This window comes from Bos indicus x Bos taurus, chromosome 1 (assembly GCF_003369695.1).
Source record: "Bos indicus x Bos taurus breed Angus x Brahman F1 hybrid chromosome 1, Bos_hybrid_MaternalHap_v2.0, whole genome shotgun sequence".
Classification (NCBI taxonomy): domain Eukaryota; kingdom Metazoa; phylum Chordata; class Mammalia; order Artiodactyla; family Bovidae; genus Bos; species Bos indicus x Bos taurus.
This window is the reverse complement of record NC_040076.1, coordinates 116,391,935-116,415,570: the sequence shown is the minus strand read 5'-3', so window position 1 is coordinate 116,415,570 and position 23,636 is coordinate 116,391,935. Positions and strand designations below refer to the sequence as shown.

Here is a 23,636-nt window from a genome sequence, read left to right as displayed (position 1 = left end):
AGGAGAAAAAGCATCATGGAGCATGTTCTGGTTGTGACGTTGTGGTTTTTACCCATTTCCCTTAGTTTCTCTAGGAAGCTGACATAAAGCTTTGTGTGACTAAACTTAAACAGAAGTGCCCACCAGGCTTCTCTTTTACCTCTGTGTGCTTCCTGATACAGCTGAGTACTCTGCAGCTCTGGTGTTTTTATTCGTGGGTCTAGGAGAAGTTAAAGGAGTGAAAGAGAAACCTTCTTGATTGGTTTTCTTCCTGGGTGAGTGAGTAAGTGTGTGTGTGTGTGTGTGTGTGTGTGTGTGTGTGTGTGTGTGTAGCTTTGTGTGTGTGCTTTTGCAGTAGGATGGGTGTGTGGCAGAGAATTGGGACCAGGGATCTCCTGTTCCTGAACTAAGAGGGAGCACCCAGGTTCTTCCCGGTGGTTGAGTGCAGCCCTGTTGCCAGACACAGGGGCCCTGGTTTTCTAGAAAGCTGTGAACTCCAAATATTTACATCAGTGGTTCTCAAAGTGTGGTCCCTGGATCCGCATGACTGATCTAGGAAGCTATGAGAAATTCAGATTCTTGGGCACCGCCTCCCTCCGCAACCCGCCACCCCTCGCCTCCCCCACCTCCTGAATTGGAGAGTCTCAAGGAGGGGCCCAGGCAGTGGCTGTTCTTTAATAAACCCATCAGGATTCTGATGCTTGCAAAAGTTTGAGAACCATTCACTGCTCAAGGTCAGGGTCCTTTTAATTTCTGAAGCAAAACCTTTTGCATTCCTTAGAGCTCGACTGGAGCGTCAGGTTATCACTTCCTTGAAGCAGAAATGGGACACAAAAACAGCAGTAATACTAATTGCTGGCCATTCACAGTGGTTGGGAACATGGATTCTTTCACGTTCTAAACCACGATATGATCTTTCTTATTTCCTCAGCTGGGATATGGAGGTAATAGTAGTGGAAACCATACTAGCCCTGTTTCACAATTGAAGAAAACTGAGGCCAGAAACAGTTCCGAAGCTTGCTTTGAGTCACTTTTGTTTTTCAGGTTTATATATATTTTTTTAAATTAAAATTTATTTTTAATTGGAGGATAATTGCTTTACAGTTTTGTGTTCGTTTCTGCCATACGTCAGCATGAAGCAGCTGTAGGTATACATGCGTCCTCTCACTCTGGAATCTCTTTCCACCTCCCACCCCACACACCCCTTTAGGTTTTCACAGAGCACTGGATTGAGCCACTCTTAACTGGAGTTAGAGGTTCAAATTCAGACAGTACGAAGGCAGAGCCTGGGCTCTCCCTTCCCTCTTGTGTGCGTTTCCAATTCAGTCATCCTTACCCTGGGGTCCACACGGCCTTCACTTGTAACACAGCTGGGGGCCACCGGGGGCTGCAGTGGCTGGAGTTGGACGTCCAGTTGTCAATCTTGTGGTGTTGTAGCAGGAGCGGGGCCTGTGTGAAACTCCGTGTTTCTGAAATCTGGATTCCTCTTTTCAGAGGCAGGGCTTTAAAAGCTAAAAGCAGTCCCTCTCAGTACACTCTGGTTTTCAGCCGGGGCGTTGTGGCACTCTGGAGGCAGGTGTTGGCAGCTGCTGTGATGCGGGGTCATTGCCATTTAGTGGGTGGGGCCGGGTGTCCTCAGTGTGGACAGTTGGGCTCAATGAAGAATTGTCCTTTACCGCACTGGACTCTCAGATTACCAGCAAACCTTCAAAGTCGCTTTCCCAGGTGGGAATCTACATATGACCTTTTTTTGCTTGATTATAATACACATTCCCCTTGCGTGCATGCGTGCATAGTCGCTTCAGTCGTGTCCGACTCTTTGCAACCCCGTGGACTGTAGCCCGCCAGGCTGCTCTAAGGGATTCTCCAGGCAAGAATACTGGAGTGGGTTGCCATTTCCTCCTCGAGGGGATCTATACACTCAGTATATACCGAATCTTGGAGGAATATAACTATTGCATTTTTAATATATCGGGAGAAGAGTTTATTTTGTTAGTTTGAAACTTTTATCAGGTGTTTTCTCCATTTCAGAAAGTTTACGCCATGCTGTTCCTGATAATTTGAGATGGCAATGCGGTCCACCTGTATGTCTGCATTTTGTGGTGGCTGCATTAGGGTGATTCTGGGTATAGGAACAAACACTTACTAACACTTCACGTCTCCTAAGGCCCGCTTCTCCAAATGAACTGCCCGGAGAATCTGTGGAGTTAGTTGAGGGAGGGCCCAGGTCGGGCCAGCACAGCTGCCCACAGGCCACACTTCTTGGGTGGTGGTGGCCCAGTGGCGCACGCCTCAGTTTTCTTTTCAAGTACCTATGTTGTTATAACCTACTTTCGTTAAAAAAATTTTTTTTAGAGTGAGGGCATTACATTGATTAAAAAAAAAGTTATTGTCTGTGAATTTCATTTCAGACTTGGGGGAAAGGGGCATTTAAAACTACTTGCCTTTAGGAGAGTGCCTTGGGCTTGATGGGGAGAAGTCACTGCTCTGGGAGGTGAAGTGATTCTAGTCATAAATCCAAACAGAATTAGGTACCCCCAAGTTCATGGGGTAGTGAGTCACAGTATGCTTATATTAATTGTTCAAAACAGGTTATCATACACTTATTTATTCTTTCAGCAAATCTGTATTGAGTGCCTTTGTGTGCTCTGTGCCAGCCACTGCTCTGCGTGCTTGGCATGAGTCTTTGATTCTTTGGCATGATTATTTATGAACAACATAAAGACCCCTGTCCTCACAGATCTTACCTGCTGCGGGGGTGACAGACAGGACAGGGATTTTAGGTGGTAAGTGCTATGGACTGTTGGGAGATTAGGACTGCTAGGGTGAAGGGAATGGGGTGGGCAGTTCCAATTTCAAATAGAGTTATCACATTTCTCATTGAGAACATGACTTAAGGTGGTCAGGGAGTTGGCCATGTGCAAACCAGGGGAAAGAGACAGGGAGAAGAGGGAGGGAGAAGACCCAGGAAGAATAGAACAGCGCAAGGCCTGGAGGCAGGAGAAGGTCCAATGGAAGGCTTGAGGAGCTGGCTGGGGGTGGGAGGGTGGGTAGATGTGTGGCTGCAGAGGAGTGTGCAAGGAGAGGGTGATCAGGGATTAAGTCTGAGAGGTGTCAGGGGCTTGTAGCACCTCATGGGGCCTCTTATCCCATTCTGAGGTGCGGAGTTATCGCAGATTTTGAGGAGGGTCATCATCTCAAGTTTTGCAAAGCTCCCCGTGGCTGCTGTGTTGAATGTGGCCTTCAGGGAACAAGAGTTGAAACCAGGAGGCCAGTTAGGAACCACTGCAGCATTCAAGCCTGAGATGATGGTGCCCCTGACCCTGGGGGAGGCCTCGGTGGTGGTGAGGAGTGGCCGGATTCTGGATGCATTTTTGTGACATTCTGAATGCGGGATTGGAAAATTCTCAGCACTCATGTTTCCCAGCAGTACCTGTATGGATCTGAGTTTGAGGAAAATCTGTGGCTGACAGACGTGTTACCATGGTTCCATGTTCTTCCTTCTGGGGATTATGTGTGTGAGAGACAGACAGACAGACATGGCTGCCCAGGCCAGTGGTTAGCAGTCAGTCACAACAAGCTAGCTGAGCAGGGCTTTGCTATTGTTCAGTCTCTTTGCAGTCCCATGGGCTGCAGCAGCCTGGCTTCCCTGTCCTTCATCATCTCCCGGAGTTTGCTCAGATTCATGTCCATTGAGTCGGAGTTAGTTTAGAATAGAAAGCAAAGTGGTGCTAAATGGAGCTAGTTGGTCCTGAAAGCCTCACACACTTCCTTTTAATTAAGCCAGGATGTATCTTTCGTGAAAACATATGCTATTACTCAATTAGTGTTTCTTGTGTTACTCTGATGGTAAAGCAAAGATAAGAATTCAGTTTCCTTGTCCTGTTCTCCTCATGACCCGATATGTTCCCCTTCTTCCTTAGACTCCGAGACTGTAGAAATCCCGTCAGCATGCTTGCTTTATTTCAGTTGACAGACGCCTTTCTGACTTAAAATTTGCATATGTAGTTTTGCCCTAGATTTCCAAATAATTAATTTGGAAATTCAGGAGCAGTTTAAGATGTCTTCTGATATGAATGTGCAATTCATTTTCTGTGCAGATCCCGATTCCAGCGACCTTTGTGCTGGAAGGAGACTTGATTACCTGAGAGCTCAGTTTCCTCTGGTGGGGTCTTCTGAAAGCCCACTAAAACTGGGGCTGGCCGAGGTATTAGGCGGAGCTCACGCAGTTAAGTCAGGTGACATGGCAGGACTCCAGGAGACCCCAGTTCTCACCCGAGGTGACCTTGCAGGAGCTGTCTGTCACTAATGATTTTGACCTAAGGCTTCCTGCCTAATCATAACAGTGATTTGATCGGTTTTGTTGTTGTTTGTTTTAATTTTACACATGGAACAATTATTTGGGAAGAATTAAGTGTATATTCTCATTCTTGGGCTGTGGCTACCATTAACCCAGCTGGCACCGAGACTATTTCTTGGCCTGAAGTGAGAGGAGCAAAAGGTAGCTTCATTTACTCCATCTTTTCTCTTTTATTCTTTCGCGTCTGTATCGGGAACTCTGGGAACTCTGATTTAGTTCGGTAAGTGATATGGGCAGGGGAAGGTCGTTTTTTTTTTTTTTTTTTTTTTTAATGCCTTGGGCTATTTTTGATATGTTGTGACCTTGGTAAGGAAAGTTTTCCTATGTCTATCTCGTAGGAGATCTTTTTAAGAAGGGTAAGAATTGTGGCTGTGTATTTTTAGACCACATTTTCATGTGGCATGTGTACTCTGGTGCACAGTGTCATGGAAATTTCTCTTCCTAGTCTAGGATTGAAAAGATGGCCTTTCAGCGCTGGCTTTGTCCGGTTACTGTACTAGCTTAGCCTCGCTTTTTCATCTGTAAAATGGACTTGAAGACTCACATCCGCCTCAGATTTGGTAAAGATAAAGTGAACCAAAATAAATGAAAGAACTTGGCAAGCCCTAAACTTTCCTTCAGTTGCAGGACTGTGATGGTGTGTGGTTAGCACAAGCCTCGTGCCTAGGAACCCTTCATTTCTGTCTTGAACTCACTGTGGGGTGTTGGGTACTTGAGTGAGCCAGTTTTCTGGAATATTGAACAGAAATATGCATAGGGGCTGGCAAGGGATAGGGAGTCAGACTGTGGGCTTTCTAGAAGCAGTTCTAGTTTAGAATCTATGATTTTATGTTTATGGGAGAGGGGTTGCTTTGTTTTTCTTTCTCCAATTTGTTAGTGAAAAATTTTTATCTGCAGGCAGCAGTTAACATTTGGCCACCTTTGCTTTGTCTCTCTCTGCACATTTATGTATTGATTTTTAGACCCCTACTTCTGCTTTCCTTGGTGAGTGTTCAGCAGCTCTCTTCTACAGAGTATCATGAAGTTTGTCATTCCTCAGGCTGCAGGAGACTGGCTTCAGTTCAGTTCAGTTGCTCAGTCGTGTCCGACTCTTTGAGACCCCATGAATCGTAGCACGCCGGGCCTTCCTGTCCATCACCATCTCCTGGAGTTCACTCAAACTCATGTCCATTGAATTGGTGATGCCATCCAGCCATCTCATCCTCTGTCGTCCCCTTCTCCTCCTGCCCCCAATTCCTCCCAGCATCAGAGTCTTTTCCAATGAGCCAACTCTTTGCATGAGGTGGCCGAAGTACTGGAGTTTCAGCTTCAGCATCATTCCTTCCAAAGAACACCCAGGGCTGATCTCCTCTAGAATGGACTGGTTGGATCTCCTTGCAGTCCAAGGGACTCTCAAGAGTCTTCTCCAACACCACAGTTCAAAAGCATCAATTCTTCGGCGCTCAGCCTTCTTCACAGTCCAACTCTCACATCCATACATGACCACAGGAAAAACCATTGCCTTGACTAGACGGACCTTTGTCGGCAAAGTAATGTCTCTGCTTTTGAATATGCTATCTAGGTTGGTCATAACTTTCCTTCCAAGCAGTAAGCGTCTTTTAATTTCATGGCTGCAGTCACCATCTGCATTGATTTTGGAGCCCAAAAAAGGCTTCAGTTGGAGCGTTTACATCGTTGGGACTAATCAGTACCTTTTCTCCAACAGGATGAACTTACCGCAGTGAATGTAAAGCAAGGCTTCAACAATCAGCCAGCCTTTACTGGAGATGAACATGGCTCAGCTAGAAATATTGTGATTAACCCATCAAAGGTAATGCTCATTGTTTCCTAAAACTTCTGAAATATGTACGTGAGACCCTTGGTAACACATGTTGATACATCTGTGTTATTTAAGCCATGATCCACGTTCACAGTTCCCCCAGGTATCCTTTATGGTGCCCTGCCCCAGGCTCCCATCAGGGGTCACGCTTTGCTTTCTGCTGGTGTGTCTCCGAACCCTGTTTTAATCCACTGCAGTACTGCTCTCCAGGTCCCCTCACTGAGTCCAGTTGTTTCTCTTATTGTCTAGTACTGTAGTCTAGATTTGTTGATTATTTCCTCATGACAAGATTCAGGTTGTATATTTTTGGTAAGAAGACTACACTGCGTATCAGATGTGCAGTGTTAGTTTGCTGATTATTGGTTATACTGTTTGATCACTTAACGTGGTGTCTGCCATCTCTTTCCTTTGCAAAAATTGTCATCTCTTCCTCATAGGAATCTCCACAGGATGCTGCTTTGAGACCATATGAATATACTATTCGGCAATAAAATTTTATGCTCTGATTTTTAGCATCAATTGATGATTCCTGCTGCATGATTTATTTTGCTGATGTTTGCAAAAGCAAAAATGCTGGTTTTGTAGTTGTTATTCCTTGTATGTTTAATAGTTGGCATTCTTTTGTAAACGACACTGCATTTTAAGGGGTTCACTTTGAACCCCTGAACTCTTTTTAAAATCAATTGTATTATTTTCAGTTTTCTTTTTGATGCTCACATTGTCTCACATTTGGTCAGTGGGGGCAACTTTAACCTAGTTTTTGGGCCTTTTTGACATATCTCTCTCGTGTCATCATTTCCTCACTTGTGACACAATAACATTGTCCAGGGCCATCTTGTTCTTTTCCTGCCCCAGCCCAGATCTTGGTACCTGGGTTGCTCAAGGCTACTAGTGTTGCAACGTCTGCTGCTGCTACTACTGCTACTACTAAGTCGCTTCAGTCGTGTCCGACTCTGTGTGACCCCATAGACGGCAGCCCACCAGGCTCCCCTGTCCCTGGGATTCTCCAGGCAAGAACATTGGAGTGGGTTGCCATTTCCTTCTCCAGTGCATGAAAGTGAAAAGTGAAAGTGAAGTCGCTCAGTCGTGTCCGACTCTTCACGACCCCGTGGACTGCAGCCTACCAGGCTCCTCCATCCATGGGATTTTCCAGGCAACAGTACTGCAGTGGGCTGCCATTGCCTTCTCTGGTTGCAACGTCTAGGGCTTTTCAATGGACAGAGATGATAGATATATTTAGATTTCTTTCCTCCTTCCTTCCCTCCCTTCCTCCCTCCTTTCCATCTGTCCATTCTAACTCATGTACCACAGAGTTTTTCCCTTACCTGTCCCCTTTCCATCACTGTATCTCCTTTCTCTCAAAGCAAGAACCCTGAATCCCAGCAGTATCGACTTGTTTATTCATTTACTCTATCTTACAATATACATAAAAAAAGTGAAGTCACTCAGTCGTGTCCCAACTCTTTGCGACCCCATGGACTGTAGCCCACTATACTCCTTCATCCATGGGATTTTCCAGGCAAGAATACTGGAGTGGGGTGCCATTTCCTTCTCCAGAGCATCTTCCCGACCCAGGGATTGAACCTGGGTCTCCCACATTGTAGGCAGACACTTTACCATCTAGCCACCAGGGAAGTCCTCACTGAGTCCAGTTATACATAAAAAGTTCCAGAATAAATTATACCAGTGTCATTCCAACAGCAATATTAATTTTGTAAAGCCTACAATTCCTTTACCATACTTTTTGTCTTCAGACTAACTTTAAGTTAAAGTTCATTTTCATTAAGAAAATGTAGTCAGTGTTGTGTTAAACATGTTTCTTGAACTAAGTCTTTTTTCTGTGTAATTATGTTAACAATTAGATATATAGATAGATTTATCTGTTTTTGTTTGTATTCTTTTAAGGTTTGGTTTTTTGTCCTCTCTGAGTTATTTCTGTTTTCAAATATTGAAATACTTTTACTCATTAAATTGAAAAAGCATGCATTCAGATAAAGAGAAATCAAGCATACAGATGAATTTCTATTCTTGTTTTGTTTTAACCAGAGATAAACATTGTTAAAAATTTGTGTATTATTTCAGATCTCTTTATATGCATACATTTATACACAAGGATATGTAATTTGCTAAACTGGCAACTGAAATATTCAGTAGGAAAGGCTGTTCACTTCAATGTGATTTGTAATAGCAAAAATTTGAACACTCTAAATGTCCATCAACAGGGACTTGATTAGATACAATGTGGGTATCCACACAGTACATTATTATTTGTCTGTGAAAATGAACGAGGATGGTCTCCATATGCAGATATGGAAGGAAGGTTCTCAGATTTACTCAGTGTACATAATGAGGTATAGATAAGACAAAAATACATTTGTGTGTGTTTGTGTGTATTCACACATGATGAAACACTGGAAAGACAAACTCATCAAGGTGGTTACTTGGAGGCAGGCACTGGGAGCTGGGAATGAGGCTCTTAACTTTTTTTCTTTGATTTTGGAATAATGTGAATATATTGCTGTTAGAATAAAATTAAATGTATGGTGATGTATTTATTTATTTATTTTTGAGTTCTGTCATGAATTTTCTCTGAGCTTGTTTTTTGGGAAGTTTGACTTTGCTTACAGTTATTGTTCATAAAGTTTGTTAGGAAGTAAAACATATATACAGTCCCTATGTTCCATTGCTATTATTAAATACACAGATGGGGTGACAATGGAAACAATGACAGAGACTTTTATTTTCTTGGGCTCCCAAATCACTGCAGATGGTGACTGCAGCCATGAAATTAAAGGACACTTGCTTCTTGGAAGAAAAGCTATGACCAACCTAGACACTTCATTTAAAAAAAGAGAGACATTACTTTGCCAAAAAGGTCCATCTAGTCAAAGCTAACGTCTTGCCAATAGTCATGTACAGATGTGAGAGTTGTACCATAAAAGCTGAGCACCAAAGAATTGATGCTTTCAAACTGTGGTGCTGGAGAAGACTCTTCAGAATCCCTTGGACTGCAAGTAGATCAAACCAATCAATCCTGAAGAAAACCAATCCTGAACATTCATTGAAAGGACTGATGCTGAAGCTGAAACTCCAATACTTTGGCCACGTGAAGTGAAGAGCCAACTCATTGGAAAAGACATTGATGCTAGGAAAGACTGAAGGCAGGAGGAGAAAGGGACAACAGAGGATGAGATGGTTGGATGGCATCACTGACTTAACAGACATGAGTTTGAATAAGCGTCGGGAGATGGTGAAGGACAGGAAAGCCTCGAACACTGCAGTCCACTGTGTCGCAAAGAGACAGACATGACTGAGCGATGCAACAACCATAACAACATTATCATTTACTTGGACAAAATTGAAGCTAAGAATTAAGTGGAAAAAAAATTCCCTTCCTAAAGTAGATTTATTTGGTGGCTCAGACGGTAAGGAATCTGCCTGCAAGGCAGGAGACCCAGGTTTGATCCGTGGGTCAGGAAGATTCCCCTGGAGAAGGGAATGGCTACCCAATCCAGTATTCTTGCCTGGAGAATTCCATGGACAGAGGAGTCTGACTGGCTACAGTCCATGTGGTCACAAAGAGTCGGACACGACTGAGCAACTAACCCTTATTTGGACAAAGTGACAGAATGTACCCTAAGACTACATCTAACCATAACTCAAGGATCCTTGAATCTACGTGGAAAACTCCCAAGGACTAGGAAGAAGCAAAACAATGCTAAGAAATTTAAAAGTCCCATAGTCCATGCACTCAAGTTCATACACTTGACTAGTAGGAGAGATCTTTAGCTTTCAATCAGAGCTTCTGTGTTCTAACTACCCACAATTCTATTAAACTTACATATATGATTTTCAAAGCCACAGCAAATTAGAAATCCCGAAGTAAAGCTGGGGGAAGAGAGGTTTGCTGACACCAACAAAAGCAGAGGTTGCCAACAGGTAACAAAAATATGAGGAGAAATAGTTTGCTAGAAACAGAATAGGCAGGGGGAAAAAAAAAACCGACGTGAAAAGTATGGCACTGTAGAACAAATCAGTATAGAAGTGCAGAGTCACAAATGCTTCATTAAGCCCAGAGGACGTCACTCTATTACACTATACTTTCGAAGTAATATTCATTTTAATAATCTCAAAAAAAAACTAAATAAAATTACATTTCATATATTCTGTTTAGTGGATGGGGGATTCGACGCACACATTTTCCACAGGCTTTCAAAAGAAGTGATTTTTAAAAAAGGTTTGGTACTTAAGGGGGACAAAAGAGCTAAAATTAACAAGTTTGTAGACAGCTGAAGCTTACCTGTGAACTTATTGGTTAACTTACTGTGATAATGATGTATGTATAACATAAAATGATACTTAACTTCGTATTCCTAAATGTGAAAATACGTATTTGATTGCGTAGTAAGAAACAAACAATTCTGAATCACAGTCCATAAACTAGGGTCAAAATACACCTCATCACCTAAATGCTTAAAAATTAGTTATTACTTATACATTTGGCATAGGACAAAAATGAGTTCATCTTAGGTTTACTTGCAAAAAAGTATCATTATCAGGCAATCAGTCAAGTGACTATTAAGGCCAAGTACCGATTAAAACAGCGTGAAACGTATACAGTGGTCGGTTATGTAACAGGCCAACTGGTTGCTGCATCACCAACGGAGTGAAAAAAAAAAAAAAAAAAAAAAAAATACACAGAAAAGAGTATAATTGCAAGAAATTGCCCAGACTTTTTTAAAACATAATTTTTGCAAAGCTCTTTAATGATTGGCTTGGTTTAATTAAATAGTCTCTTCAGATCACTGTGGATATTCTTGGTAGTTCTCAGACTAGTTTAAAATTGTTTTATGCCTTTATTTTGATTAAACTGCTCATACATAATTGCAAATAAGGAATCTTTTAAATATAAAACAATCTACATAGGTAGGTGTTTCGTGTCATTGGTGCAAAGACTCACCAAATACTGCTTGAGAAACTTGCTTATTTTCAAACAACTGTTTTTTGCTGAATTTTTGCATTTAATTTATTCTCTGGATATTCTGCACACTTTGCTTAAAAAATAAAACCATACTATGAATTTGTTTAAGAAAATTAAAGTTCAGACTTCTTTTTTTTTTCTAATTACTGTAATTTTTATTGCCCTGTTACATCAACTTAGCAAAACAAACTTTTTCATTGTATATCAATCTCAAGGAGCAGGAGATGCCAATTCACATTAGAAAAGTTGTACCAGTTATTCACCCTGGTAGATAGACTCGGCTAATTGTTTCCAGCTGTGCTCCAGCCTATAGACGAATGGTTCATTGACTTGTGAGCATTAACCAAGGCAGTGATTCTTATCCTGCTGCAGCATGGTAGGCATTTTGTTTTAATCATGGTTGCTGCTGTCTGCTAACCTTATTGAAGGTATTCATTAGAAATTGTTGTCCACATCCTGGTACTAAAGAATTTCCAGAGGACACAATGTGATGCTGTGATAGGATTCTTGGAAATTCCAACAGGTTTTCTGTGGATTCATTGAGTTTTTCGATATTAGTCCCCTCCGCTCTCGTCCCTGTCTCTTTCCTTTGTCCTCTTTAAGCATGGTTAATTTGAAAATGCTAGTCATTCACAGAAGCTCCCTTTGCTACTTTGTTCCATTCAGAGCAAGTAACATTAGCTTTCTCTTGAAATGCCTGTACTCATGAAATTGGCAGCTCTATCAAAAACGTTGAATATTTAATTTAATTGAACCTTTTGTAATTTTCCATTTAAATAAATTAGATTTCTCTAGACTAATTTTTTTTTAAAGGCACTGAGTGTAAATACAGAGTTTCCTTTCCAAAAATACATGCTATTAAGATAAAACAAGGAAAAGAATGATTACTGTGAGATTACTAGGTTCTGCTGTTGTACGCAACACCTCACAGGAAAAAGGTTCTCTCCAAACGAGTGTGTATTATGAAAAAGACATAGAGCTGAAGATTAAAGCAGAACCCCTTCTCTTGAAATTTATTCAGTATGTAATTAATTTTATCTTACAGAGATTTTCAAAGGTGCTTTTTTTCCCCCAAACTGCTTGTGAGTAGTGAAACAAAGGTGCTCTGGGAACTTCTGTGTTATGTTAGTGTAAGGAAATTACATCTCTTGGCTTCAAGGTCTCAAATTCCTCTTTTATTTTCTGATGGACTCTTTGAAGATTTTCACTTAATACAAATAAAATACTAATATGTACATTACTAACATTCTTGCTTTTTGTCTTTAAACCTTTTCTTTTTTTCCCTTCCACAGATCGGAGCTTATTTTAGCAGCATATTAGCTGAGAAACTAAAGCTTAACACTTTCCAGGACACCGGAAAGAAGAAACCACAAGTTAATGCTAAAGATAATTATTGGCTGGTTACTGCTCGATCCCAGAGTGCGATTCATAGCTGGTTCTCTGACTTAGCAGGAAATAAACCACTTGCTATTTTGGCAAAAAAGGTATTTAAGTATTTCTTGCGTTGTTTTCCTTGTGGCCTTAAAGAAATGAAACTATTTGGGATAATGTTGAAGTGTATATTTCTGTTCCCCAGTTCTCTCCACAACTCAGAGTTTCAGTGGCAGGTGTGTGCTGCTCATAGGCTGTTGGCCCTTCGTTTTGGCGGCATGTGGTGCCAGGGACATCTGGAGACCTGAACATGCCACACAGGAAGCTGTTGATGCAGTAGACAGGGTTTTAAAATCAAGAACGGGCAGTGAGACTTCATTTATTCTTGTTACATTCTCAGTTTTCTTAGGCCATGGTGTCCAAAATGCATTGAATAGAAATCCTCACTTTAATGTTATTTCCTTGTCTTGAAAAGCGTCCATCCAAATTTTTAACCTAAGTCTCTTTCTGAACAAGTGAGATAAAAGATAGTGATTCTGTGTGTGCATGAAGAACATCTTTGAAAAAGTTTCAGAACAAAATGGGGCAGTTTTATTCATAGTTCCCAGCTTTTTGGAGGAGGGGGAAGTGGAGGGAGGGAAGGGAGGCTTCTTTTAGGATCTTTGCCTTTGATCATTTTCCTCAAATGGGAAATACTGCACACATTCAACAATCTTATAGTCCCTATAATATAAAACGTCCTTTGAAATTTAGATGAGAGCCAGAAACCTCCCTGTTAGTCTTGATCTCTGACTTCTTACATACCTTTCAAATAATTCCCAGGTCTTTCTCATCTCCCCTGAAACCCTTTAGTTTCAGGAGAGCCCATTTTCCATTCTTAAATTTTCACGAATGGCTTGGTGCAGGCTCAGGTGAGAGGAGAGCTCCTTTGTGTATTTACTTGTTTGTTTTCTAAAGCAACTCTTTGAAAATAGTGCCTGTAGCTCCCATTGGCTTCATTTTGCCCTAATGTCAGAGCATCATGTTGCCTTTCGTAGATGCTAGTGCTTAAAGGCAACTGAAGTCCTTGCAAAGCGCAATCATCAGCATAACCCCTTCTTGCTACTCAGGGAGTGCCTCTGTCTCAACACAGGCTGAACCACAGAGCATTTCTTTTCCACTGTTCAGCATTTACCACGTGGGCCCACAGGGGTGTGTGAATTGTATCTGAAGGCCACAGAAGTCAAAGGCCATCCTTCAATACTTGATGTATTTCTACCAATAGTTCATACCCTCCATGTGGGTTAGTACCTTCCACTCCTATGTAGCCAGCCTGATGTCTTTCTTTTTAGGTTTGCCTTTTTTGTAAGCTTTTAGAATGTATTTTTTGGGGATATTTCCTGCAGGCAAGTACTGGTGAGGAATTGATGCCCTTGCTTTAAGGGGTGTAATGGCCTCTCATCTTTATGGAGGGCGATGAATTGTGGTGCAGTGTATTAGCCACTGTTCTTCTCTCTTTATTAGGAGCTGCCTCTGGCCAAGTCAGGTGTCCCTCAGGTAAGCCCTGACATTAATTCTCTTTGCAAAGTTAAAATATATTTTCTTTGTGAAACCATTGAATATACTTTGACTTATTCATTTCTTGGGCATTTCAAGAGCCATTCCGTCCCATCCCTTCCTCAGCATTTCATCCTCCTGAGATGGTGACAGTTCCGTAGAATTGGGTAGAAAATGGCATTCTCCACATGTTCCTTCATATTAGGAAGTTTAAATACATCTTGTTAATTTCTGATATTTATCTGTGAGGTGGCTTAGTACAGAAGACCTTCATTTTCCTGTTAAGATCCTGAGTCATCTTCCAGCTCTGATCTAGAGTTCAAAATAGTTTCCTGTGTGGGACGGGATCAAGTTTCCAGACCTGGTTTTCTGCTGCTGTAAAGCTCCACAGTGCCCCATGTGTTTAGCCTCAGAAAGGTCATCAGTGACCTACAAAAGGCCTCTTAATTCAACCATGGTCATAGCTAGATTTGGAAAAGGAGACTTCTTGCTTCTGGGGATATATCCTTCTAGCCTTTGGCACAGCTCACTAGGAATGATGTGTTTCACTTCCGGTGACTTTGATTGCTGTGGTCTCAGGAATTTCCCTCTATCACTACCCAGCAAACGGGATGCTGATGGTAAGGAGCTTGCGAAGAGAAAGGTGATTCAAGGGTGGCCCTTTGGCCAGTGGAAGACCACCACGTGCTAGGTGTCTTACTTTTCTTTTGGTACATAGATGCAATTCCAGCTTGATTCAGAAACCAAACAGCTGCCCGGTGACTGCCTGGGTTTAGCTACAAGTTGAAGTCAGATGGTTTCTTGGCTGAAAATGGAATCCATCTCTGCAGGAAGTCATACTTCAGTCAGTGTAAACATATTTTCCTTCCTGAGTTGGCCCAAACTGTAAATTTGACAAAACCATCAAAATGTGTTTTCTTCCTTAATTAAATAACTTTCTTCACATATGTTCTTCTGAATTCCAAAACCCTTGATTTGAGCCAACCGTTTTTGTTAGGGTTCTGCCAGCAAGGGCAGTGAGCTGCAGGTTTGCCTTGTGCTGCTGTTCATGGAAGACTCAGCTTTGCCTGCTATTTCATCTAAACGTTTCGCATGATCAAAATGTACCCCTCCCCCCACTCCTTCTTGTCAGTTGCTGCTCAAAAGAAACCCTTTAGGCTTCTATAAAGATACTACTGTTAATACTTCTATGGAGGTGCTAACTTTACTTTTTGCGTTTGCCTTATTTTTAAGCCTTGATTTTATATATGATATATAGTCTTTTGGTACATCTTACCTAGCGGGGAACCTGACCTTGACAGCTAAAATTTAACTCCCTGATTACTGTCTGTCCTAGTGAAGAATACAGCAGTCTGGTCTTGTGCTTTTCCTCTCCCCCGCCTAAGTGATAGTAAACCCAAGCCTTGTGCTCCCTGGAAGATGTGTCTTGTAAGCTAAATGTTCAGGACATTTTCTTGTTAAAATGTCTCACCGTTATCCACAGAGAGGACGTTTTACAGCTTTAGGCTGTGTCCCTTTCACCTCCTTTTTAGTTATGTGGTGTGTGATGTAGTTGCCTCTGTCATGGGACTTACGTTCTAAAGTCAGCAACCATGGCAGGAATAGTACACGGTCAGAAGTCTGTTACATTGACCATAAAGTACACTTTATGGACACACTGCATCTCAGGGTCCAGCCAGACAGCTTTCCTTCATCATGGGAGCAGCTTGAAGTTTCTTTGGGAAGAACCAGGTACAAAAGATATCTTGTTTTGAAGGGCTATGTACAAAAACCACTTTTTAATTCTAGGATTACACTGTACCAAGATTGTGAGTTGTCAAGTTTGTAACATATGTATAATGCAAAAAATCCACTGTCTAAGCCACTGGCTAACTAAGAAAAATGCCATGCTATATGAATAAATTAGCTGGTTTGAAGCTTTGATTTTTCAAGACAAAAATCGAGCAAGACTTTGGGACATAGAAACCAGGGCTAGTGATGTTTATAATTGTGGTTTCCAGAATTTTCTTAGGTGGGTAGAGTCCGTGGCTTGAGAATATTTTGGGGGGCATGAAGAAATCTTTGGAACTGGCAACAACGAAAGTTGTCATAATTTTGATAAATGTAATTTTTTTGCTTTATCCTCCTCACCCTACTGTGAAGTAGACAGGGTCAGTTTATCTCATTCATACATGAAGGGCCTGGGAGTGATGGGTTTAATCACACAGACTAGGGCCAGGAATGAAACACAGAGGTACTCATTGCTGTTGGGGGCTGGGAGTGGGACAACGCCTGCTTCTCCATCTCAATTTTCCCAAACTGCTGCGTTGTAGCCAACGTGCCCTTTGTCCACTGTGTTACCCTGTATTCATAAATTGGATAGATACGTATAGATTAATGGGCTCTTCCTAGGGTATTTATGAGGAATTCTACAAGACTGGATTAACTCTTGCAAGCCATTCAGCAGTACATTGGGATACTAATTTGCTAAATAGTACCTTTGTGGTCTGGAAGAAATAATTAACTGCCTCAAGTGCCCACTCTCAACCAGTGAATTAATTACCCAGCTATTTCTAGCGCCGTGTTTATTAGGCAGATTCACTGAGCCATCATTTTAGCCTCTATTTAAAATTTTGGGCTAAAGGCTCTTTTAGAAGCTTTCTGGAAATTTTCATTCTTATGAAATGTTACAGTTGGAAAGCTTTATACAAAAATGCCCTTCAATAAGATATAGAGTGGGGATAAGTTTTCTCATGATCTGTCCTTTCCAATTTTGAGATTAAACTCTTTGGAGGACTGTCATGAAATTATTTCCCTCTATTGTTGATGCAAGGAGTAGCTTTCAGCATCTGAGAGCTTGAAAATAATTTGTTTTTATAAATAAGAAAGCACAACTGATAAAACTGTCCCACCAGTGCACTAAACATACAGTGTCAATTATTTTTTATTAAAATTTGCTTAAAATGTTTTATTATTTTTTAAAAACCATATGTGCTGTTTGAAAATCCATGAAGAATAACTTTGTCAGAGTCAGCATGGACTTAAGAGTCTCTTTCACTTCCCCTTTCTTTAGGCTGGCCTAGCGATGAATATAATATGGGATGATTATAAATATGTTATTTCTTTCTAGGTTCCCATCCTTAGTAAAAAAGAAGATGTTTTTGCATATTTAGCGAAGTATTCAGTGCCAATGGTTCGAGCAACATGGCTGATCAAGATGACGTGTGCCTATTACTCTGCTATTTCTGAAGCGAAAATTAAGAAACGTCCGGCCACTGATCCCAATTTGGGTAAGTGAGACAGTGTGATACATTTTAAATTATCCTGTAAGTCATTGTTGCCTGCACCTCCTGTACCCAGCCCAGCGAGCTGAGTACTGAGAAGGTCCGTTAGGGAAGCTAAGTCATTAGCGGTGTGGATAGGGGCTGATTCTGTTTCCTCAGGCACAGATTCCCAATTCTCTCAGCACGTCCTGTTGCTCTTAGCTGCAAAATGTGTCCTAAACACTTCACCACCACTTTGACTGACTTGTGCTTCCACCACCCCATCTCTTGGCTGGAGAATGGTCACAGTCTTTTAACTGGTCTCCCTGCCTTTATTTTTGCTCCTTACATTCTAGTCTCTCCACAGCCACCACGCTGTTTGCTCAGCCTAAATCATACCATTTCATGTTCCTGTTTATAACGTTATGGTAGTTTTTCATCACAGTGAGAATAAGGATCCAGATTTTCTCCTGCAGGGCCATCCATGATCTGGCCCCCTCTTCCTGTGACATTTCAGCCACAGAGCCTTCCATATATCCCTCCAACATGCAGGCTCCTTCCTTTCTCAGGGCCCCTGTCTTTCTTCTTCCCTGTACTTGGATTGTGGGGCTTCCCTGGTGGCTCAGTGGTAAAGAATCTGCCTGCAGTGCAGGAGCCGATGGAGACATGGGTTTGATCCCTGGGTCAGGAAGATACCCTGGAGGAGGGCATGGCAACCCACTCCAGTATTCTTGCCTGGAGAATCTCAGGGAAAGGAGAGTCTGGTGGGCTACAGTTCATGGGGTTGCAAAGAGTCCGATACGACTGGAGCAGCTTGGCACATACTTGGGTTGTTCTTCTCCAGGGTGTCTGCAGCCTCGTTTGCTCCACTGAGGCTTCTGCTCGAGTGTCATTTCCTGAGGAGGTTTTTCCTGGGACACCCAGATAAATAGCATCCTCTCTCTTTCTCACCTTCCTGCAGTTATGTTCTCACGGGTGGTTGTTTTATTCACAGCGTGTTTCTCTGTCTGAAACTGTCTTTTAAGATTTTGTGTCTGTCATCCCCTCACATCTGTGTGCACGTGCGCGCACACACACGCTCTGGTGGGCATTTGTTGAATGAACTGAAGAGAAGCGGTTTTCAGTCAGTTTCCACTCTTTGAGTGACTAGACAGTGACTCCTTGAGGCAGTGCTAAAACATGCTTTATAAAAGATCTGATGCCACATTAGAAATGTGCACAGAGGATGATACATAAAGACTCCATTGAGAGATTAGGTTTACAAAGAATTCTTCGTGAAATGGAAATGTGCTTATGGTTTTATAAGACAGACACCCCACTCCCACCCCAATTGCAAAGCTCTGAGGAGCAGCAGGAATGGAAAGGACAGATGTCTTCCGATGTCAGGCAGCAGCCCAGATGAGTGAGTTAGGGTGTGATGTGTTTGGAGAGGTTGAGGGAGCCTTGGTGAACTGAAGAGTAAAGATACTCTAAAAGCACGGAAATCTAGATTCAAAACAAAGCAAAAAAAATGGCCTAATTTCATGGAGTTTAGCATTATCTCATGTGTGTCAGAATAACCAGCAAAAATGAACTATATCTAGAAAGCAAAACCAAACTGTGTTGTCTGTGTGTCAGTAGGTAAATATCAAGAAAACAATGGGAGGAAATAATTCACCAAGTTACCAACGGTTGTCTCTGAGTGTTGTTTTCACGGTATTCTTTTATTCATTCTGTATCTAATTTTTTTCACTGGTGGGTTAGTCTCGAAGTTGTAGCCTGCCAGGCTCCTTTGTCCATGGGGTTTTCCAGGCAAGAATACTGGAGTGCGTTGCCCATTCCTTCTCCAGGGTATCTTCCGGACTCAGGAATTGAACCTGGGTCTCCTGCACTGCAGGCGGGTTCCTGCACTGACTGAGCTACGAGACAAGCCCTACTTTTTTTTTTTTATTATTAGCTTATTATTTTACTGGGGGAAACTGAAGAAATGCCTCCCCTTTCTTTAATTACTAGAATAGTACCTTCCATTGCAGCATTTTCAAATGGTGCTGAAGTAGATACAGTGCAGTGTTTGTTTCTTTTCACATTTTCCATGTTTTCTTGAGCTTTTCTTCATTCAGACACACACATGTATGTGCAGTTCTTTCTACTTCTCTACCCTTTCTCTCTCATATGTGTCTCTGCATGTATCTGTTGCATTTGCTAATACTTCTCCCAACAGCTTGGGTATCTAGTTGCTTACTAGTCACTTCTATTTTGATGACTAGCATCTAAAACCTGATGTGTATCAAGTGAAAGTCTTAATTTCCTACCATGCCTAAACTTACTCCTTCTGCCGACTTCTCCTCAGTAATGTTGTACATAGTCACCAGGTGGATAGGGTAAAAGACATAGTCCTTCTGGGCTTTTCTCTTTCAGAACTCGACATTCACTCCCTCCGCAATCCTGTTTACTTTTAAAATACAGCCAGAGTCCAACTATGTATTCCTCTTTCCACTGCTTCTACCCTGGCCCAAAGCACCCCCACTCCCCAACCCACCCCCATGCCTGCCCTGTTTCTTGCAGGGCCTGTAGCTGATCCTGTTTTTGTTCTTGCTCCTCTAATGACAATTTTCTACTTGTAGCCAGAGTGGCCCTGCTAGGACATAAATCATGGCCTACACCTGTGCTCAGCGTCCTCTCATGGCCGCCTGTCTCTCTCAGCCTCGGTCAGCAGCAGCAGCAGCAGCCTGTGTGCAAGCCGTGGCCTCAGGCATTGACCTGTGGGTGCCGCTCTCCCTCCCATCCTCCGTTGTCCCCCGGGCCTGCTCCATCCCCCTACTCCCAGCTTAGCTCAGAGGGCACTTCTGAGAAGCCTTCTCAGACCACCGCAGTCAGAATGTCATCTTCCTGTCACTTTGTCTGTTTGTCCTGCTTCATTTTTCTTCATAGCTCTTGTTATATTCTAATTAATTGATCACCTCCTACTTCTGACTCTGAACTGTACTGTTCCTTCCTGAGATATTTTGTCAGATATGTTCTGTGCTTGGTATCTTAGGGCAGTACCTGGCACACAGAAGATGCTCAGCAGTGCTTAAGAATAATAAATGAATAATTAGGCTTGAGGCATGTGTGTGTGTGTGGTGGTGGCAGCGGGGGAGGGGCGGGTAGGTAGTGCATACATGCTTTTTTTTTTTTTTTTCTTGTTTGCCCCAATTTGTAATTCTTGAAATTTTCAGCATCACTGGCTATAACGGAGAGACTCCTCTGCCATTCCTTAGATGCTCTTCATATTTTTTGATAACTTGTTCCTGTTCATGTTTTCCTGATTTTAACTGTCAAAATCACAGAAAGGCAAAAATACCAAAACCAAAAAAAAACAACCACAAACCAAAAAAACAAAAAGGTTTTGGAGGAATGATTCAGATGAAATGTAAAACAATTTTAGGATAAATTAAAATTTGATAGACTCTCATCTTTTATGAAGAATGTTTTTAGGGGCCCCAGATATAAATGTATCACCTGGATGTATGGTTTCTTCTGCCAAATGGAGGAATGTCTGGCTCCAGTGTCTAGCTCAGAACATCAAGGACTTCTTGTTGGATTCGTTACCTTTTTGAAAATTTATTTATTTATTTGGCTGCACCAGGTCTTCATTGGGTGCTTTAGTTGTGGCACATGAACTCTTAGCTGTGGCATGTGGGATCTTAGTTCCCTGACCAGAGATTGAACCCTGGCCCCTTGCTTTGTTGCTTAGGGCTTCCCTGGTGGCTCAGAGGTTAAAGCATCTGCCTGAAATGCGGGAGACCTGGGTTCGATCCCTGAGTCGGGAAGATCCCCTGGAGAAATGGCAACCCACTCCAGAACTCTTGCCTAGAGAATCCCATGGACAGAGGAGCCTGGTGGGCTACAGTCCATGGGGTCGCAAAGAGTCGGACATGACTGAGCAACTTCACTTTGCTTTGGAGTTTGGAGTCTTAGCCACTGAACCACTAAAGAAGCCCCAGATTCGTTACTTTTACTATTAATATCCTTACCAACGTAACCAGTTGGTTTGGGGTGGGGATTATTTTCTAAAGCGCACCCCCCCACCCCCGCCAAAATTTCTTTTGTTTGCACAACCACAACAGATAGTTGCCTCGGTTCACCTTTCACCCACTAGCTGGGTTTTCTCATTTTTCTTAAACCACATAACACACATGATTCTGTTTTTCAGTTCAGTTTATTTACAAAGCATTGCATTTTTTTTTTATTATTTATGTGTACTAAAAAGTGTGAATGTTAAATCTGTGAAAGTTGCCCACTGTCCTTTTCTCATGGTAGAGTATTGATCTTAAAAATAAGCATTTAAGGCTAAAAGTATTTTAAAAATGCATGAATTTTAGGAGTTCACCCCAAACCTCTTAGGTCCAGCATCTCAGAAAGAGCTTTTGGCTGTAGTCGTCCTGGCTCTGCTGCTCTGTGGCTGGGTGACTTGAAAGTAAAGTCCTTAGTCTCTTCAGCTGTGGGTCCCCTCCACCCTGATCCAGTCCACATAGCCTTTAATGGTCATGCTCTTCAGCCTTTCTTTTTTGTGACCTTAACATGTTTGAAGGCGATAGGCCAATTATTTGTCGGAAGTCCCCTGATTTGTATTTGTCCAGTTACTCGTGATCAGCTTCATGGTATGCACATTTGGTGGGAACACCTCAGAGGCAATGCTGTGAGTGTCTCAGTTCCTCCCAGCACATTGTCCTGGGACCAGTGGTGATAACCTTGAGATGGTGTCTCCCAGATTTCTCCCCTGAAAACTTGCTCTCTTATCCTTTGTAATCAAGAAGTGATTTGGGTAAATATCCGATTGCTCTTTCTTTATTCTTACCTGTGTTTTAAGTAGTGTACTATTTATACTACACTGTATGGTAAGAGCACACAGGTTCAAATATCTGATCTTGATTTGCCACCCCTCTGTTGCACCTGGTACCCCTCACTTTCCACTTTGTCTTCAGCACCTTCTTCAGCTTCTATAAGCAAATGACACAGTGTATTTGGAAGCATTTGGCTGTGTAGACATAGCCATAATGTAGCAACTTTCACACTCCAAGTAAGCTGTACAGCCAAGCAAGTATACACACATATATATATGTGTTGAGTTGGATTAAATTGCATACACTTCAGAAGATTAACTTGCAGTAATAGTGTCTGTGTTCTGGCTGTGATGGTGAAAAGAACTGTTCAGCACATTTGGGGCAAGATTGACTGTCAAGTGTCACCCTTTTCTGGCATTGGTTTTATGGCTTCTGTTGTCTTGATGATCATTCGTCGGATTTGTAAAGTGTTTTTGGTAGAAATGGCCTTTATTCCTTTGTAATAGAAACATATGTTTTATTTTCAGTTCCTACATTCAGCGCTGGAACAGAGCTATAAAGCACTGCTGTTTGATTTTATTGAAGAGAGTTTTTCCTAAAGTTAAGTGGGCTAACAGCAACAAGGGAGCAGACCTGTGTGTAAATTCTTTAAATGTAGCAATGCAGAAATCTTCACTGTCATTATGCAGAGTTACAGATCTCAGATGTAGATGAAGTGAGTTTCTACCCCGGGGAGACTGCAGAGGGCAAAGGGGTATCCAGTGTAGTTTGTACCCGAAAGTGACAGGGAGTGAGAGGGGCCTTGGGTTTCTGGGTGAGGTTTCATGTGTAATTTCAAGGGGGTCAAAGGTTGTATCATGGACATGAGGCCCTTTTTTTGGGGAAACAGGTTAGAAGAAGATTAAAATGCTTCGTGGTTAAAACTGCATTTAGGACAAATCCTAACATCAGAGTGTATATGCGTGCTAAGTCACTTCACGTCCAACTCTTGGGACCCAATGGATCCCACCAGGCATTTCTGTCCATGGGATTTTCCAGGCAAGAATACTGGAGTGGGTTGCTATACCCTCCTCCAGGGGATCTTCCCAGTCCAGGGCTTGAGCTTGAATCTCTTATGTCACCTGCATTAACAGGCGGGTTCTTTACACTAGCACCACATGGGACCAAGATTTTAAAATAGAAGTGATTTAGGTAAGCTTGGGAGAAGAAACTAGTTCTCCTTCTTTACAAGACCTGAAAAAAAGATTACAGGTGGACATGATGTTTAGAAAATGCTGTCCCATAGATATTAGTGTTAACAGACTTGCGGGAAAACACCAGGCATGATACATATTTGATTTTAAATATGTTTTAGAATTGAATGGAGTTTTGTTTTTAAATATTTTAAATATTTTGAGTTCACCAGAGAAAAGCATTTAAAATGGGATAGCTAATACATAAAAATAAAAAAGTGAAACTTTACAGTTATGTAATTAAAATCTTTGAACAGATTGGGAAATGTGACTTTACAGTAAATAACACAGAACCTTCTCTGTTTATGTGC

General features: G+C 42.0%; 1 protein-coding gene across 2 annotated transcripts in view; it reads left to right on the top strand.

Moving 5' to 3' along the window:
- MED12L (mediator complex subunit 12 like) overlaps positions 1-23,636 on the top strand; it is a 368,061-nt gene that overhangs the window by 30,695 nt on the left and 313,730 nt on the right. For both annotated transcript variants that reach the window (XM_027543477.1, XM_027543482.1), the window contains exons 3-5: positions 6,045-6,149; positions 12,432-12,623; positions 17,156-17,315. In XM_027543477.1, coding sequence (XP_027399278.1) covers positions 6,045-6,149; positions 12,432-12,623; positions 17,156-17,315 — 457 coding nt within the window. The remainder of the gene's footprint in view (positions 1-6,044; positions 6,150-12,431; positions 12,624-17,155; positions 17,316-23,636) is intronic.